General features: G+C 42.7%; 1 protein-coding gene across 3 annotated transcripts in view; it reads left to right on the top strand.

The window, feature by feature from the left end:
* The first annotated feature begins 1,067 nt into the window (after nt 1–1,067).
* The window catches only part of KCTD7 (potassium channel tetramerization domain containing 7), a 51,966-nt gene continuing 34,277 nt past the window's right edge, over nt 1,068–18,756 (top strand). The window contains exons 1-5 of one of the 3 annotated variants that reach the window (XM_024204985.2): nt 1,068–1,128; nt 3,635–3,709; nt 14,104–14,296; nt 14,970–15,139; nt 17,490–17,668. In XM_024204985.2, coding sequence (XP_024060753.2) covers nt 14,153–14,296; nt 14,970–15,139; nt 17,490–17,668 — 493 coding nt within the window. In that variant the 5' untranslated portion in view covers nt 1,068–1,128; nt 3,635–3,709; nt 14,104–14,152. The other 2 variants (XM_024204987.2, XM_029912565.1) reach the window with 2 other exon arrangements.

The following is an 18,756-nucleotide window of genomic DNA, read 5'->3' on the forward strand; positions in this document are numbered from 1 at the left end:
TTCCAAGCTGAAAAGTCCCAGTTTTATTAATCTCCTCCTATGGCAGCCGTTCCATACCCCTAATCATTTTTGTGGCCTTTTTCTGAACCTTTTCCAATTCTAATATATCTTTTTTGAGATGGGGTGACCACATCTGCATGCAGTATTCGAGATGTGGGCATACCATGGATTTATATCAAGATAGGAGCGTACCATGGATTTATGGCAGTCTATTAGCAATACCAACTCAGTCTACCCTCTCTCAACCCTACTTTTTAAGGCACATTGGCAGAGAACTACTGAAGAGAAACTGTCACCTATGATTTGTCTGGACTTCAGATTACATTCTTTAAAAAGAAGGGGTAGTTGCAGCCTTTAGCCCAGTGCGCATCATCCGTCAGTGTCAAATTAAAATGTTCAAAGCTGTAAATAAGGATCTTCCGTTTGTTGTCTTAGTTGTGCTGCCATTACTTCATGTTACTTTCAGATGCCTCTTCAAATAGGGTGACTTTTTGAAAAGGACTATATGAAATCATATTTTCACGTCCAGTTTATCATGCAAATGTAATCATGGCTAAGAAAATGTAAGTAGACACTGTGTGTGTGTGTGTTAAACGCTTTATCTAGGCACTAACCACTAGCAAATATGGAAAATAGGGAAGGTGGGTAACAGGTGTAAATAGCCACTGGTCAACACCCTGGCAGGTAAGGCAAAGTAAAGTGCAGGTGCTGCTTTTTAAGATGTATTCTGCAGGTACCTGCCCGGCGGGGGTGCTCCCAGAGCTCTGTTTCTGCAGCACCGTTTTAGGGCTCGCTCCCTCGCTGTGCCCGGGTTTTCTGTTGCTTTATTTCCCTCCTTGGTGCCTGGGGGCGACACCTCCCATCACCGCGCTCTGCAGCACCACCCGTCCCGCCCACACGTGTAAAAAGGCAAGTGAGCGATGGGGCGTGAGCCCCTTCCCGCCACCAGCCCCGCCCATCAGGGGACAGGCCACGCCCCCTCCTCCAGTCCTGCCCTCGCTCGGCCGGTCGGAGGAGCGCGTGACGCGGCACGTAGCGCGAGGGGCAAGAGGCGGGGCCTGTGGCTCATCCAGGGCGGGGCTGCGCATCCCTTCGACGGCCTCCGCAGCTGGGGAGCCGCTACCGCAGGTGAGGGGGAGGGCACGCGGCGGCCCCGTCCGTTGGGGGGCGAGGGCCCCCCCCGGCTCTCGCTGGGCTCTGCCCAGGAGGGGAGAAGAGGCCACAGCCCGGGCCCGTGTGCCCACCCCCCGGCCTCCCCCACAAGGGGCTGTGGCAGACTCAGACGTGAGGGGCTGGGCGGGCGGTTAGCCCGGGACGAGTGGACAGCAAATGCCCAGCACTGGTTATTGCTCCAGCCCTAGGGGGGTGTTTCTAGCTGGGCTCCTGAAATGTGGGAGATCTGTGCGGAGTCTCCCCATCCCATCCCCAAAGCCTGGATAGCTGCAGCCCCACTGCGTAAGGGTCACTATTCACCTGCCTATACTTGGGGGCGGGGGGAGTCCTGTGCTGCAGTGAGTGACTTTCTCCACCTGGATGTAATCCGAGTCATTTACCGGGGATGTTTTCTACCTCGTGATAGTGTGATACCTGCAGCCAGATGGGTAGATCCAGTAGTGCTTTTCTAATTGCTGAAAAAGAAAAAGAAAAGAAAAAGGCAGCCCCTTGGTAGACACCTATGTGTCTACCAGCGTGGTGATGGATGTAGTTTTGGCAGGTAGCTGTTTATTTTGCTTCGTAAAAAGCTGTCACCCCCAAGCATCTCAGTGAGGAAAGTTGCAATAGGGTCTGACCAAATCAAAATTGAAACTCTATTTGAAAGGTCTAATTGAAACACAGACCAAAATTCTTCAGCTGAGACCATTACTCCCAAAACTGCCTTAAAATTGCTGCCTGGCAAGTGGGAAACACTCCCTGGAAAGGCCTGTTAGAGCTGTAACAGGTGTCTTACAAACAAACAAAAAATAGGTTACTTTGGACTATTGCCACCAGGTGGCATAAGCATGGCTGTCACAGTACACTCGCCCATTCCTGACTCTTACGAACAGTGCTGCTCCTAAAGATTGTAAGTGTCAATCTGTAAGGTGAGAAAAATAGTTTTGTAGAGAGAGCTGTGAAAGGGGACAATGTTCAGGCTTCTGGTGTTAGTTATTGTTTCTGTAAGCAAATACAGAATGGGAAATACACACAGGCAGACTTCATCTGTTCTCTGGCATCCTCTGGTTAGTTTGGATAATCTCTACTTCTCAATGCAATTTCCCACTTAGGGAGGTTACTGCTGGTGATGCTGCTTCCAGTCATATCCACTTACACAGTATATCTTTGTTTTAAACTGTTCCGCCTGGTCCAACCAGACAGAATTAATTCATGGTATGTGTGCAGGATACCCTTTTGTCTTTCGCTAAGCATGTCTCATGTACCCCGGCCTTTACATTTACAATCAGTTATATTACTGACATGTTAAACTGATTTGTAGCATTCTCCTTACCACATCTCAGGGATTCCTTGGCTGTTTGAGAATATTCTCACTTATTTGGGGGTAGCTTTGCTTTCTCAGACTATGATAACTCTTCTTCCCCAATTTCTTTTCTCTGCTCAGTACACACAAACCCTTGACTATATGGGACTCATTTCAAAAGTTACTCCTGATCTTCCAGTAGGCTGCTGTTCAGCCATGCACAGAGTTCTGTCCCTGCAAAAACCAAGGTTCCCTTGAAATCTACTAAATCCTCTTAAAATTCAGTGCAGAATACTTTTTTACATTTGAATAGCAGTGCTCTGGCAATAGGGTTGTAAAATGAACAGGCTAACTGCTCCCTTGGGTTAACTTCACAAATGACACTGGATTCTACCCTGTTTGTTATATCATTTTTCATGTACATAACTTCACTGACACCACACCTCAGGAGTGCTCTAACTCAGAAGCAGTTATTTAAACCAATCTGAAAAGAGCTGAGAAAACAGCAGTTGTGATAGCGGTTGCATGAAACACTACACATACTTCTCCTTTAATCTGGGTAATAATAGAAGGTGAGACAGTACTAGGAATGTTGTCTTCCCTAGAGAATGAAACAAAACTAGCAAGACAGGCTCATTCAATAACTCGGAGATTAGAAAAATCACATATCTAGGAGGAAAATGTCAGCTAACAAGTTATGGGGAAGTAATCTTGTCCACTAAGTGGAACAGCAGTTTGTAAATTGGGAGGATGTTCTTTATAATTGGATTAATTAGAAGAGACTAAGGTATCTGATGCCTAATTTAGAACAATGATACATCTTATTAACCAAGTGTCTCCATTAATTTTCTTTACTAGATTTGGCCTTAGTATAATGTACTTGAAAAATTAAAAGGGCACCAGCTACTTAATTTGGGTCCAAAATCTGTTGTTGTTTTTTTATGTTAAAAAAAATGTGATTTACAAACCTAATGTGAACATACTTTTTTGAAATAATGAAAATATTTTTCAGTTAAACAATTTAAAGCAGGATTTTATGAAGGGAGGAGGAGTTTGGGAGCGAATTACGTATTCCCCTGCACGGCTATGAACTCAAACGCGAGAGCATTGGCTTAGTGCCTGAGAATCAGAAAGTGTAACCACCAATTCAGAAAGATTTGCTTATCTTTTTTCTTTTAGGCAGACTTCTTGTTCCAGTGCTGGTCAACAGTGATAGTGATGTCACTAGTCCATTGCATGCAGGGATGTCTGAGGGTGAGCAGGAAATGAAGCAGCTTTAGACAATAACTTCAGCTGCCTATAAATGAACATCAAAACGCAGGTTAAACAAAATAAGAACATAATTTTAATTTTTTTCTTCTGATCATTTATTTGAGTATTCATCTTCTTTCACTAATGACTGAAACATCTTACTAACAAAATCAATCTGTTCACCTATTTAAAAAGACAAAATAAATGTTATTACAAATCCTTGTTCTTGGGCTCTGATGATGTATACTGAGCTTCACTATAGAGGCAATTGTATTGCTGGAAAGTTCGAATGGAAATGCTAGTTTTGTAGCCAAGGTTTTCAAACTTGGGTGCCTAAATGAGAACACCAAATTCCACAACTGAGCAGTCAAACAGGATGCTGTGGAGGCATATTAAATACTCATTTCAGAGACAGAATGGAAATAAACATAGAACTAGACTCCCAAACATAGGTGGCCAAGTTTCAAAATTGGGTTCAAAGTTTGAATGTTATCGCTGTGAGTAATCCTATAAGTGACAAGGACTAAGGTAATATATAGTATTTACCAGATTAGAATCAACTGGGATAGGTTCTGCCAAGTTTTCCTTTGACTGACAACTAGTGAAAATTGATCCTTAAATAATAGATCGATGGACTGTCACTGTTGGATTGCTATTCTATGTCTGGATAGAAGCATACTTTTATCTTTTTCTTTCTAACATTTTTTCTTCTAAAGTTTGAATGATAAAAGTTGATTAAAGGCCTTTGGAGATGCAGTAGGGAAGTAGCAGAGAAACACTTGCAATAATTTTTCCTTCTCAAAGCCTTACTTTATTGGAAAGAGGGGTATTTTTAATGAGCTTTTGTCGCTATTGGTACTTCACAAATTATGATATTCCATGATTATCCAAAATCCATTTTGTCTCCCTGAATCTGACATTCATATAGAATCTGAATTTTGTTAATTCAAAACAGACTCCAGTGATCTGAAAGTTTTGGGGGTCCCCTGAGAAATGTGGATAATTAGCGGTTATCAGTAATAACTGTACCTTATTATCTCAGCTTCTGTGAGATAAGAACTGGGAATATTGCAGCCAAAGCACTGGCTTTCAAATGGCAATGTTATAAATAATACATTACATGTAAATAAGATTGAAAATCCTTGTGTGGCACTGTGCAAAATGTAACCGTGTAGCTGAAGGCTCTTGCAAGCTACTGTGCAGTGTTAGGCATGTGAAGAAATTAACATTGAAGAAGTCGCTACCAAAATTCTTTTTAGCTTGAATACTCTTGTGCATTTGGGGTGTGTGTAGTGCACATAACTTTTGAGTATCGGTTGTATTAGATTAAAAATAGGTCTTTATTTCATAACAAGATTTAAAATAATTGCCAAAGGCAAGTCATTCTACCTTCATATATTTGGCTGTGCATTTTATAGTGTGATGAAAAGAGGGTTATGTAATGAAAACCCATCATCTTTGTAGTTCTAGGATGTTTTCCTAATTACAGTCAGCGCCCATTTCTACCATTTGCAGCGCAGATGTTTCTTATTGTGCATATGAGTAATATGCGGCATGGTCTCTAGGCCGGTCCTGTTTATCAGACCAAGAAAGACGCTAGAATCTGATAAAGTAACAAACCCATTTTCTATTCTCAGAGGCCATATGCTCTGTGTAACTGAGGTTGGATCGTCTTAGTAAAAAAGGTTTAAAAAAAATTGTGTAGTCTGATCAGCTAAACACCACTGCCAAGGAAATGGAGTCTAATTTGTCTTTGCAGGGTCTGTCTGTATAACTCTGCCAGCGATGGAAATAGTCTATTTTAGAGTTTTATTCTGCTGCCCATCTCCTGAGTATCTGAGCACCTTCCATGTAAGATCAATAGCAATAATAATACCACTAGCTCTTATTTATCATTTTTCATCTATACATCTTGGAGCACTGTACAAAACAGGTCAATATCATTATCCTCATTTTGCAGATGGAGCAAACAGAGACAAAACAGAGGCATAGAGCGGTATGATGATGTGCTCAAGGTCACTTAGCTGGCCAATGGCAGAGCCAGGAATAGAACCAGGTCTCCTGACTCCCAGGCTAGTGCTCCATCCATTAGGCAACAGTGCCTTGTAGTGCTCAACAGTGAAGTCCCAAGTGGACTTCATGGATTCATTTCTCCCTTTCAAGGGTCAAAATTCTCTTAGGAGTAAGGGGCTTTTTTGTGGGGGTGGAGGGTTCATCAGAATTTGGGAATCAATGTGGTGTCTGAATTGTGAGTTTCACTTGTGGGGCAAAATCATTTAATAAAAAAAAAAAAAAAGAACATTTTGTAATGTTTCCTCAAGATGGTCAGACTCTGGATTCACTTGATCTCCTCTGGAAGATTGTTGCATAGTTGTATCCCCTCAGTAGAGAATGGCTTGTCCCCAGCTCTCACATTGCAGACCATGAAGTCCAGAACACAATGTTCCAGAGGAGCGCAGTTGTTGCAGTGGTTCCAGGGCCATCCTTACCCATACGCAAAGTATGCAGCTGCGTCCGCCTCTTCTCCAGGGCCTCCGCCCCAGCTTCGCCCCAGCCCCACCTCTTCCCGCCCCCACTCCACCCCTTCCCCAAAGCCCCCGCCCCTGTTCCTCCCCACCCCGCCCCTTCCCACCCCCAACTCCCCTGAGGACTGAAGCAGGGCCAGGCCTGCACTCACCGGTGGCGGGAAGTGCAGCGACCCGGCCCTGGCTGCGCCGCCGGTGAATGCTGGGGGGTGGTTCCCCCCTGTCCTCCAAGCCAGCCACCCGCCCCCTGCGGAGGCCTGGGGCCAGCCCTTCCCCCACACAGAGGCCTGCCCCGCCCCCCCCACAGTGGGGGCTGTGTAGGGCCCCAAAATAGCTAGGACAGCCCAGAATGGTTAATAGATTGAAATTCTGTTTTTGCAGTAACTTGGGCTTAATCTGTTAATTGCTTTGAAAATTATGAGCAAGGCCTTAAACTGGCATTGGAAGCTTTCTGGGAGCCAGAGGAGGAACTTGAGCAAAGGCCTGATGTACTCAGCGTGGCCTGGGCTTTAGGCATTCTGCAGGCTTGTCTACACTACAAAGTTAAGTTGACATACAGCCCCCGCAGTAATTAAAGCGGTGGCTCACGTCCACACTTGGTCCTTCTGTCAGTGGTGTGTGTTCTCATCAAGAGCTCTGCCACCCACTGAAGTGGGGCATTGTGGGACACCGACAGCTGGAGCCCAGCAGCCTTGGGGGGTGGGAGAGGCAACTGTGAGTCTGCGCCCGGCTGGCAGCTTGGGCTGTCGGTGCCGGGGCAGGGGGGGAGAGCTCCAGCTGTCAGCCCCACTTGGGGCCGACAGCCAATGGGCAGTGTAAGTAACACAGCGTCTATACAAACACTGTGTCACCTTCACTACATTGACAAAAGCATTAGGCCTCTTGTGGAGGTGGAGTTACTATGTCAGTGTAATGAGGGACTTACTTTGGCGGAAGCAGCATTCTAGTGTAGACACTGTCATGATTAGGTCATGATTAGTAAGCCACCTTGTATTGACCTAATTCTGTAGTGTAGACCAGGCCTGACAACACTACATAACTAGGCTTGTGAGGTCTTATACTCCACTCCTCAGCATTTCTGTTTTATCTGATCACTTCCAAAATTGAAGGGAATGTTCTAGGCATTGATGGATATAATCCTTTGATTTTGGGTAAATTCAGAAAACTGGAAGGAGAAAATGGGGGACACACGGCGCCTCCGGCATCTGGTTAGTCCATGTATCAGGTTCAACCAGTTCTGTAATTGTCTATAAACAACTGGCTGATGTCAGCCATTACACCTTCAGGCAAAACTATACCCCATCTCAAGTCTGTCCATCCTCCCAATAGAATTTGAAAGTTTGACACCTGGAGAAAAGAGAGGAAGGCGGTAGGGTGAAAATGGGGGAACACATAAGCCCCTGGGATGGGGGAAAAATGAAAGGGGGGGGCTGTACAACTGCTGGCATGGGGAAAATGGGGGATAGTGGTATGGGGGCAGGAGACATGGGGAACAGAACCCTGGCATGGAGGTGGAATGGGGGGCATGTAGCCCCTGCTGTGATGGGGAGAATAGGGGATGGGGGGGGACACAGAGCTCCTGGCAGGGTGTCCCTAAACTAGAGGGAGGTGGTAAGGTGGGGCACAGAGAGCTTGTGGGGGAGAATTGAGGGATGCAGGTGTCCTCTGGCACGTGCCGTGAGCTTAGTTCATAGAACCAACAGAATGTGAGACCCTAGTGTGTTAAGCAGATTTAGTAAAGTTTTCTATATGCATGTATGTCTAATGTAATCTATAAACGCTGTTTTAAATATCACCTCTTCAGCTGCTGTTTTATGACCTTTCTGCTTGTTGCCTTTGATATGAAGCAGCCCTTCAGAGGCATCTGTTTAATCAAGAAATATTGTTGAAGCATCAGATTTGCTTGTGCAAAAGTTCCCTCTGTAATGGTGGTTTTATAGCAGCTTGAAAGACGGAACTTGAAGTGATGCAGAGCTGTATAAAATCTAAAGGAGTACATTTTGTTTGTTGGGATGATATTGTGTAGTCAGACACACCCACAGCCCTGCAAACATAGAGACCTCTCTTTACATCAAAGTGCAGTAGTAAGGGAATAGCAGCATTTCTAGCAGAAATATAGGATCCTTTGCTCGCCATCTCTCACATTCTGCTGATTCCTCTAGTTTGCAGTTTCCCGGCTTGTTATTAACCTATTCTATACCACGATTGATGCTTCCCCTTTGTCCACCTTCACAGCCCAGGCCAACACGTCTTTTTTCCAAGCTCCAGGAGAGGTAACAGGATATTAGATGACTAACTGCCTCTGTTTCTACTAGCCTATGTCCAATTGTCCAGATCACTCTTGGTCCTTGAGTGACTTCATAATACTTTGCCTCTGTGCTGCAGAGCCAATTTGTCCTGTGTTTACTGAGGCAAAATATTTTGAATCCAAGTGAAGATATTGTTAAACTTCAACAAGTAAAATCACAGGTTGTTATGATGCTTTGCTCCATGTGTTGACCGAGTGGAGCAGCCTAGAGGGTCACATGGCACCTCAGTGCTGGAAGCTGAATGTAGTTCTTTAGTCTGGTCACTAGTGCCTCAGAGTAATGTGTTTCTCTCAGGTGGTGTCAAGAATTATCTCTAGCCACTAGATAATAGTGACCGCAATATAGTTCATCATCCTTGGACAAGAAATCATAAAACAGTGACACTAAACTTGAGAAAATATTTTGTTTTAAAGTGGAAACTATTGAAAAAGGCCCTAGCATGGAGGCTACGATATCTTTGCAGAGTTCCAAAAGGAATGCCTAGCCCTAAACAAAAAAGGAAGCTGGAAGGCAAAGATGCCACTTAGCCATTCTAGCTATAAGGTTCAAGAGGTTACTCAAGCCCAACAGTTACCCTTCAGATAATGGAAAGCCAATAGGAAGGAGCATAGACTATCGCAGGTAAAATGTAAAATGGAAATTGGAAGGGATAAGAGAGACTTTGAAGACCAATTTGCCAAAGACATGAAAACCAATAAGAATAAATTGGCTCTGGATAAAAGACTAGAGGCTGAGGATAGTGCCCAATTACAAGTCCTCTGAGGGAGCTGTTCTCCAAGGAAAGGGTTTCTCTTATTACTTTGCCATCTTTTGTTGCAGGACTCTCAGTAGGCACAGGATATAAATCACAGTAATTCCAGCTCCTGAATGTTACAAATCCCAAATCTCCCAATGGAGCCTCTACCATGATTTCTTCTTTTACATTTGCAGTGTTTGAGCTGCAGAGAGCAAACACAATGTTTTAGGGTCCCAAATCTGATCTATGTTTAAAACTGATACGCTCCATTAGGCAAAATCATCTGAATGTTCAATATTGATGTAGGGTATAGGGCTGCTTTTAGCAATCTTCATTACAAAAAGGGCATCTGCTCCATTGCTTTAGCTTTCACAGAACTTTCATTGAGGATGCTACATTTGGTTTGTTCTGAGATCTTCTACTAAATCATCTTGCCCATTTCGTGGCTCCAACGGATGAAACTTTCCCTGGCACTCGTGTGGAGTTAACTCTGTTCCTGTTGTCCCTTTTGATGTAAAACAAATTCCACTAACATAAGACACTTGTTATAAACCTTTCTGCTATACATTTTAAAATAAGTTGTGTATCTTTTTTGTAATATGCAGAGTGATTGTAATCTATCTTCAGTACTGTATATTTCCTGCTTATGGAAAAGAAATACTGACAGTTTTTCCTATAAACATGTTAAAATATGTGTAGTCTTTAGGCAAGTAATGACCTTGTTAATTTCAACATCAGATAAAATACTGGTGGTAAGTATCAAGCAGTGCTTAGGGAAATCTGATGAGGGAAAATATTCTATTTTCAAGAGAAGAGGCTACAAACAGTGGAATATAAAAATATAGTAGCTAAGTGACTTTTTAAGGTATTTTACCCCTCCTTTCATGCTAAAAGTGAATTGGGAGAGTGGTTAATATCCCCAGTGGTGTGCACATGCAAAGTATTCTGTGCCTGTTGCTTTTGGAGTAGTAGAGAAGGGAATTCTTCGTAGTTAATATAGCTGGAGCATTCAAGTAAACAAATCTTTAGCACCAAGTGCTATTCCAAAGCTAAAAGTTGAGAGGTTTATTAATGGAAAATACAGTCTTCCGGTAGGTCTGATTTCCCATCATGAATAATTAAGTATTTTTATTTTGGGGCTGGTTGGGGGGGTCCATTCTGCTTTCAGTACATCAACTCGCAGAAAAATTAAATTGTTTCCTTTTCAGAAGAAAAGTTGCTTGCTTCATGAAACACTTATTTTGATTGTTTGCATCTATTGCAGTTTCTGTCGGAAAGACACTGAGGTGGCTGTTGCTATTATAAGCCATGCTTTCATTTTTGTTCAGTCTTTTTAAAAATACCTTTTTTAGGGGATTGGGGATTAATGGAAGCTGGTGCGAGTGAAAGGTGTTGGACTGACAGCCCATGGAGACTGCGGTTCTCCAGCTGCAGGACAGATACAGCATGGGAGGCAGCAAGGGGAGTTTTTCTACCCTCAGCACCCCTCAAACCTGAGCTGGATGTATAGACTCACCTCTGGAAGGTAGTTCAGTATCTATGTCCATTAAATAATTAGTCGTCAATGTTAACTGCCCACTGTACCTTGAATAGTCTCTTGCAACATGTTAACGCATTATTTGTTCCACCCTTGTATTTAGCTGGGACGCTCTGAATACCTTTCCCAGACCTGAAGAAGAGCTTTGCGTAAGCTCAAAAGCTTGTTTCATTCACTGGCACTAGTTGGCCCAGTAAAAGATATTCCCTCACCCACCTTGTCTCTCTAATATCTTCGGACCAGCACAACTACAACAAGGCTGAGACTGCCAACAAGGTTGCTAGTTTTGGTGAATTTTTTTTTTTAATGTTTAAATTCTATTCTCTGTGGGTTCTTATGCCGTGTCCATCACTATAGTGTCTGATGGGATCCCACTGGGATCAGGAGTCAGACCACCAAACTCACTTCACATAGCCTACTAAGTAACCATTAGATGGTGGTTAAAACGCTCATACAGAAATAATGTTTCAACGGTTAGGATGCTGTGACGATGTGGGAATGTTCTTAATGTTTTCTCTGAATACTTTGTGAGTGCCTCAGTTTCCCCTATGCATGTCTTAAGTATCAAGTATGTAGGTGGTGGGATAAGGGTGTGTGATTGTTGCAGAGCCTTAGAGGGCCAGTGTGATGCTGTCTGCACAGAGAATGGCTGGCACCCAGTCTCCTGGCAACTGATGGCCTGGGCCCCTCCCCTGCAAAGGTGCCAACTGAAGGTGTTGGAGAACAAAGAGATCAGGTGGCCTCCTGGCCTGGGAAAGAGACAAAGGCCAGAGGAGGGGCTGAAGGGGGTTTCAGTTTGGAGCTGGCTGGGGAAAGAGAGGGAAGCCCAGACCCGGGGCCTGGCCTCCCTGCCCCCAAGATGGACCTGACTTAGGGGTCCTGTTTCCTGTACCTACAAGCTCTGTTTTGGACTGTGTTCCTGTCGTCTAATAAACCTTCTGTTTTACTGGCTGGCTGAGAGTCATGTCTGACTGCAGAGTTGGGGTAGAGGGCCCACTGGCTTCCCCAGGACCCCTGCCTGTGCAGACTCGCTGTGGGAAGCGCACGGTGTTGAGAAGGGGATGCTGAATGCTCCGAGGTCAGACCCAGGAAGGTCGAAGCTGTGTAAGCTTCTTGCCCTGGAGACAGTATGCTCACAGAGAGGAGGCTCCCCCAGAGTCCTGACTGGCTTCATATGGAGCAGTTCCAGAGCATTGCCCGTGACAGATGCTAACTTGGGAAACCTAGCTTCAATTATCTGTTCTGCCACAGACTCCCTCTGTGATGTTGGGCAAGTCACTTAGCCTCTCTGAGCCTCAGTTCCCTCTCTGTACAATCGGGACAATAGCACTGCCCTACCTCACAGGGGTGTCATGAGGATACACACAGTAAAGATTGTGAAGTGCTCAGATTCTTTGATAATGGGGGCCATATAGGTACTGTAGTACATAGCTAAGTTGAGAGCGCTGACGTATCTGACGCTGGCGGTGCTAATGATGGCAGTTTTTTTGTTTTTTTGTTTTTTTAAAGGCTACTGTAGACATATGTGGAGACCATCAGAGATAGCTGGTCCAAAATTAGGGTTGTTTTTGGTCAGGCGGGAGAGGGTAAAGTCCATTCTCTCACTCCCCTTCAGATAAATGATTTGGTCATATTTATTATTACTATTTATTTTTTAAAATAACTCCGTGCTGGTATCTGTTACCTGTGAGCAGGCTGGCTTTGATAAATAAGTGACATTGGATAAGGAAGCAGATTACTGTTAATGTAGAAGCTTAAAAACAAGAGACACTTGAAGTGCTAGGTGCTGAAGGACTATTGCAAACGGGATCCGAGAATGGAGAAAAGACTCCAGGAACTCATACTCCCCCAACCAGAAAGGGTAGGAATGTGGGGTGGAAGCAGATGGTAGCTTATTCCGAAGAGCTGAATTGTTGTGGGAGGGGCTACTGGTAGCCTGTCTTCCTCTGAAATGGAAATAAAAACTGTTTAATAATACAGTTCACAGGTTGGTTATACTAAAACCTGCTGCGTTTCTGTACTTTAATTTCTCACAGACTGAGGAGCAGTGGTGGTGGGCTTTGAAGGGAATTCAGTCCCCAGGCTGGAGGGATGACGACACCCTGTGGATGTGTTGGAAATGAGGCTAGAATGCCAACGTGAGAGAAAGATAAGACCTGTAAACAAAGGTCCTAATCTTGGAGTGAAGCTTGCTTCTTTGAGCAGTCCCATTCATGACAAAATACCAGTATCCAGCCCGAGTAATAACAATGTAAAACCAGCTACAAACTTAAGTGAGACCATCACAAATATTAGGATAACGCAGGCGTATGTTTAATGCACTGCTAGAAATCTAAAAGAAGTTGTTTGAGCTGTGGTGTTTTTCCACTTGCAGTATGTACACAAGTCTTTTTATAGGAGCAAAAGACTCAGTGAGAAAACAAAGTGTAGAGAATGGTGGCAGAAGAGGAGGATTCAATGGTGCCTTCTGACTTCCCTGCTCCCTCCCTTACTAATTCCCCCCACGCTGCACAGAAGAGAGCACAGTATTTCCACCGTGTCAGCCTCGCTTTTCTGTTACATAAGATAGGTCTTTATTATTCACATCATGCTGCATTGGTCTAAATCCACAACGGTGTGAGACTCAATTCACAGAAAAACTTAATCAACGTGTTTTTAGCTCGTTTTTGGGGGTTAACATTTTATGTGACTTGGTAGAACTGCACCAGAAGACTTCAGGTGAGGCACAATGTGCAGAAAGCCCTGCTGTAAGCATCTGAAGCTACTGCACTAACACACAGCAGAGCCAAAACTGCTTTGAAAGATGTCAAGTCATTTAATCATCTTGCAACATTATTGTAAACAATAACAGGATTACTACAGCGCAGTCCAACCAATAAGAGAACAGCTTTCAGAACACAACTCTGCAAACAGCCAATTGCAATTTAGCGGCAGGTGAACCAATAGCTAATTGGAATTCAGTTGGGAAATGACAGCTCTGCTGCTGAAACGAACTAAGCCAATCAGACACTGAATTGGGCAGCGAATGAAAATCAGCATTTTATTCAGCCAGTGGTCTGACGAGATTTCCTGGCACTGCTGGACAGACTGCATTCCTCCAGATATATGTGCATCTGTGAGCTTGACTCACAGCACAATAATAATCATCCTTATAATGATTCACTTCCCAATAATAACAGTGTCATAAATTATTTGTACAAAGCAGGACAATTATGTCTCTCTGTCAGCCCTGTGATTGTCTGCAGCTGGTAGGGAAAGTATCCAGATAATTTGGGTCTTGTCTCATTTAGCATTGCCACGGCTGTCTGCCCAGCAGACCTGGTTACAAGAGCCAGAGGGATGGTGGTAGTCACAGGGCAGAACAAAGCCAGTGGAAATCTGGACGATGCCATGTCGAGTTCAGATGCAGAGGATGATTTCCAAGACCCTGCCACTCCTACTGCAACTCAGGCAGGGCACTCGCTGCCTCTGCTGCCTCAGCAGGTAAGGGTGGTGTAAGACTGTTCTCATCTGAGCTGATGAGGTGCTTACATTTGAGCCTGCGTTGTACAGTATCAGGGAATCCATTATTCCTCATGCTGAAGTCTTAAGAGTTTCTAGTTTAGTTTCTGTTGCCAACTAGCTTGGTGAATGAAACTGAACTCCTTTTTTGCATGATAGCCAGGCGTATTACCCTCAAAACCCATCCCCTCCCCTTATCCACGTTAGGATTTATCTGCTGTCTTCTACACTAGAAAAAGAAGTGCTTGCTGCCCTGTTATAAATATCAGTAATTCTTACCCTCTAAACTCAGCACAACTCTTCCTTGACCTATATCTGCCAAAAGTTGTTACCTGCTCATTTCTTTCTCTGAACTGCTTCCTTCATCCCTTGTTTCACTCCTGGGTTACTGCCTTTCATGCAGCGGCTTTATGCTTGGAAAAGTCTCCTCCTTCCTTTGTGCCAGGAGATCGCCCTCTCCCTATTCCTCCGCTCTTTGTGAAACCTTCAGACTTTGATCTCCTCGCAGACCGTGTCTTTGTGCCATCTTCGATCTGTAATCTTATCCTGTGTTTCATAGAGATTCTCCTCTGTGTGGGTCAAGGGATCTTGTCATATACATGTTTGTGAAGCTCCACAGAATAATTTTTAAATAGTGATATGATTGCTTTTCCAGTTCCCAGAAGTTGTTCCGCTTAATGTAGGAGGCATGTATTTCGCTACCAGGCTGTCAACACTAAGACGCTATGAAGATACCATGTTGGCTGCTATGTTTAGTGGAAGACACTACATTCCAACAGATGCCCAAGGCAGATATTTTATTGACAGAGATGGAACTTACTTTGGGTATGTGCATTATCCTTACTACTCTAATTTTGAAACTGTTACTGTGATAGGAAACATTAATTTTAAGAAAGGCAAGAATTTGTTTGCAGTCTTCTAATTCAATCCCATTTGAATTGCATCTTTTATCAAAGACTAGTGTGATTAACATACAACTACAGTTTTTAAAACTTCTTCCAGAAAACTGTCAAACTTCTTGGTACGTTGCAGTGCCAAAACCCCTATTATTTCATAACTAATGATTGTAACTCACTTTACCAAAAAAAACCCTAAACAATGTTTTGGTCCTCGGCAAAAGTAAGCGTGTGTGTGTACATACAAACGCACAAAATAGCTCCATCCAGGGAGCCAAGTTGCTCGTATATTAAAAGTTGAGTATTTGACACCATTTCTTGTAACAACATGATTGTGGCCTTTTTTTGTGTGTGTGATTTTTGTTGGTATTATCTTGTAGTTTTTACCCTAAAAAGGGCATGGCAGTGATGTTCCTAGGATAATTGATAACGTCCTCTTTTGGTTGTCACAATTTTCAAATGTTTAATGGAATATTTGTAGAGATTCGTCCAAGTTTAGAGTATAACATGCTGTTAAGAAAGACAACTAGTATTGTATTTGACATTTACAAGCTTGACTTCAGTATAAAATATTCTACCCTGTTAATCATACTATAATACTTAGAGGGGCCGAATCTCGTCATTTTGGATAAAATTGCAAATGTTTACCTTTTTTTATTTTTCCTCTTTTCTGTTGTCTGCATTTTTATTTGCCTGAATTTCACATATCTGAATTTCAGGTATATATAAATTCAGGTGAACAGATTAACACTACATATTGATGAAATGTGCAGCATTGTTTCAAGCCTGCAGATATTTATCCACATCCAAAATGGCCAGACTTTCTCTGAAAGAGAATTTGTTGTTGGAAATCTGGCCCAGATCTAATTATAATGCACTTCAGAAAGCTGAAGATTAGCGTAAAAGCTATGCCTTTTGGGGATTTTCACTTTCCAACAAATACATTCTGCAAAATGTAGTAGGATAAATCTTTGTTTTGCACGTGGACCATCTACTCCCTGGACCAGTGAGAAAGCAAAGCATAATAATCTTTTATTGTTTTAAAAAGATCTGTTTACATATTATAGGTGGGGGAAAATGCAGGGGTCGAAGAACTTATTTTAAATTGCTGATGCCCGGCAATGTTATATTCAGAGCTCTGTTATCCTTCTAAAGGTCTCAAACAAGATATTAGCTTGCTTTTTATTATTTATTTATTTTGAGCATGATTCTGCTGATGTTTAGTTCCCTTTGTTGGCAGTAATCGCTACTCCAAACAGTAAGTGTTTTCAGAATCAGATCTTTGCTTGTAGAAATATATGTTGGACATTCTAACCTCATTTCCAAAATACTTTTTCCCAGAGGGATGTTCTTCATCTCTCCAGTTGAGGACCTAATTCTCTTCAAAGCCAATCAGTGCTGTTCCTTAATCCACCACAAAGTCCAAAATATATCAAGACAGAATTTCCTAGTATGATTAAGCTGATTTGTTTATTTGAAAACAAGTGTTGGCATTTGTGAGCTTCTTACTGCGGGCAACTCTCTTATTGGAAACTGAGTTAATTGTGATATACACTATCGACCCAAACCAGCACTTTATATATTTCCTGCAGTATTGTAAAGAAGGGCCAAGCAGCAGGTGTGTTCTTTGTTTCACATCATATGTTCGCTAATAGGATGAATTAGTTAATGTTTGTAAAGTGTTTTTTCCATCTTCAAAGCATTCTGATCTAAACCATTGTTGAACACATTCAAATGAAACACTCATTCTGTTGTCAGAATAATTGCAGAAGGCCCTGATCCTGTAAAGACAACTCCACAGCCAGACACTACTCGCCCACCTGGAGCTCTTTGATGTTAGTGAGGTTTTCAGTGGGCCGAAGGATCTGCCCACATAGTTCTTCAGCAAAATCGGGTACTTAATGAATACAATTATAATCACTGTGTTGTCAATGGGAGACTATAATCTGTGTCCTGTTTCAGTTTAAGAGATTAAAGCATCCTGAATGTTTTGTTTGCTGTGTTTTTAAACTGGGGTCCCCACACTGCTAGCTTCACAGACATCACATTTTCCAGCTGGAGGCTCAAAAATGCCTCTCAAATGTGCATTTGAAAATAGAGTTCACAGTTCATATAAGAATGAGAGCTGCTTCTTACCTTCTGAATTTGAAAATTGCTGGACTGAGTAAAACGGTGTCTCCATTTCATGTCAGATTAACAATTACATTCTTTTTTTCCCCCCCAAAAAATTGTAAGACTTGTTATTGAATAATATTCTCCCCCCCCCCCCTTCTGTTTAGAGACGTTCTTAACTTTCTGCGATCTGGTGACCTGCCATCGAGAGAACGGGTGAGGTCAGTTTACAAGGAAGCTCAATATTATTCCATAGGACCATTGCTGGACAATCTAGAGGAAGTCCAGCCTCTTAAAGGAGAAAAAGTTAGACAAGCTTTCCTGGGCTTAATGCCATATTACAAAGGTAAATTAAAGAATAGTGACGATGTATATTGTAGCTTGGTATGTGTAGTAGAAATAATGCTCAAAAGACTGAGTTTACTTTCTAATAGTGTGTAAGTGTCCTGAGGTAAATACACAAAGGGGGTTTTCATGGACAGGAAGAAAGTCCTGCGGCTCTGATGCTATTTCCCATTCACTGGAGTAATTTTGACCAAGATCCTCAAATGTATTTAAGCTCCTAATTTCCATTTCCAAGCTTCAGTTTTTGGCTTTGCTTTTGGGTAGTTTAACACCGTAACTCTTCACCTCTTTGAAGCCCCCACACAGCACTTCCACCTGCATCATTCAAGGTGATGAGTATTTTTCCTTAGACTTGAATGAGAGCAGGATCAAGCCCATAAAGCGCGAGAAGAGATTCTTGAACAAAACTGTTTCTTTGAGTCTGCATTGGTGGTTCTCTTGAGGGCCTGCATCTCTTTCGTTGTGTGTTCAAGGTCTTTAGGAAATGCTTCAACAGCTATTTATTATTAGGTGTATTGTGCCTAAATGGGCTAAATACTTTTTGGACATACAATAAACAGGCCCCTGCCTCAAAGAGCTTACAGGCGACACAATCCATTTTTTTGAGACAATAGCAAAACTACTGTGTTTTGCATTGTTCCTTGTAGGCACATAATAGCATTACCCAAGAGATCTTATCTGAACACGGCTTATATTAAAAATAAGCCAGTATAAGACTGGTCTTGAATTGAAGAGAATAATGCCATACATGTGACTTCACACCTAACTTAACTCAGATTGTTTGGTCTTTTTCTCAGTCTTGTGATCCTTTGGTTATTTCACAACTTGAACTTTGGGCATACTGCTCAAGCAGTCATCATAAACCTTGCAATCATAAGGTGGTTTTTAACTGGAATTTAAGGCATATATAAACTCTCAATATGAATATGGCTAATTTCATTATTGTAGGCTGTATCTAACTGCAAGCAACCCTTGAGTATATCTTTTGTTGCCTCTGGCATTGTTTTAAGAATAATTCATGCCACTTTGATGCAGTAATCAAATTCCACATGAAAACATTGTGTTCTGTTCCTCACATGACATTCACTG

Source organism: Terrapene carolina, unplaced genomic scaffold, assembly GCF_002925995.2.
Source record: "Terrapene carolina triunguis isolate 2854851 unplaced genomic scaffold, T_m_triunguis-2.0 Scaffold231, whole genome shotgun sequence".
NCBI lineage: Eukaryota > Metazoa > Chordata > Testudines > Emydidae > Terrapene > Terrapene triunguis.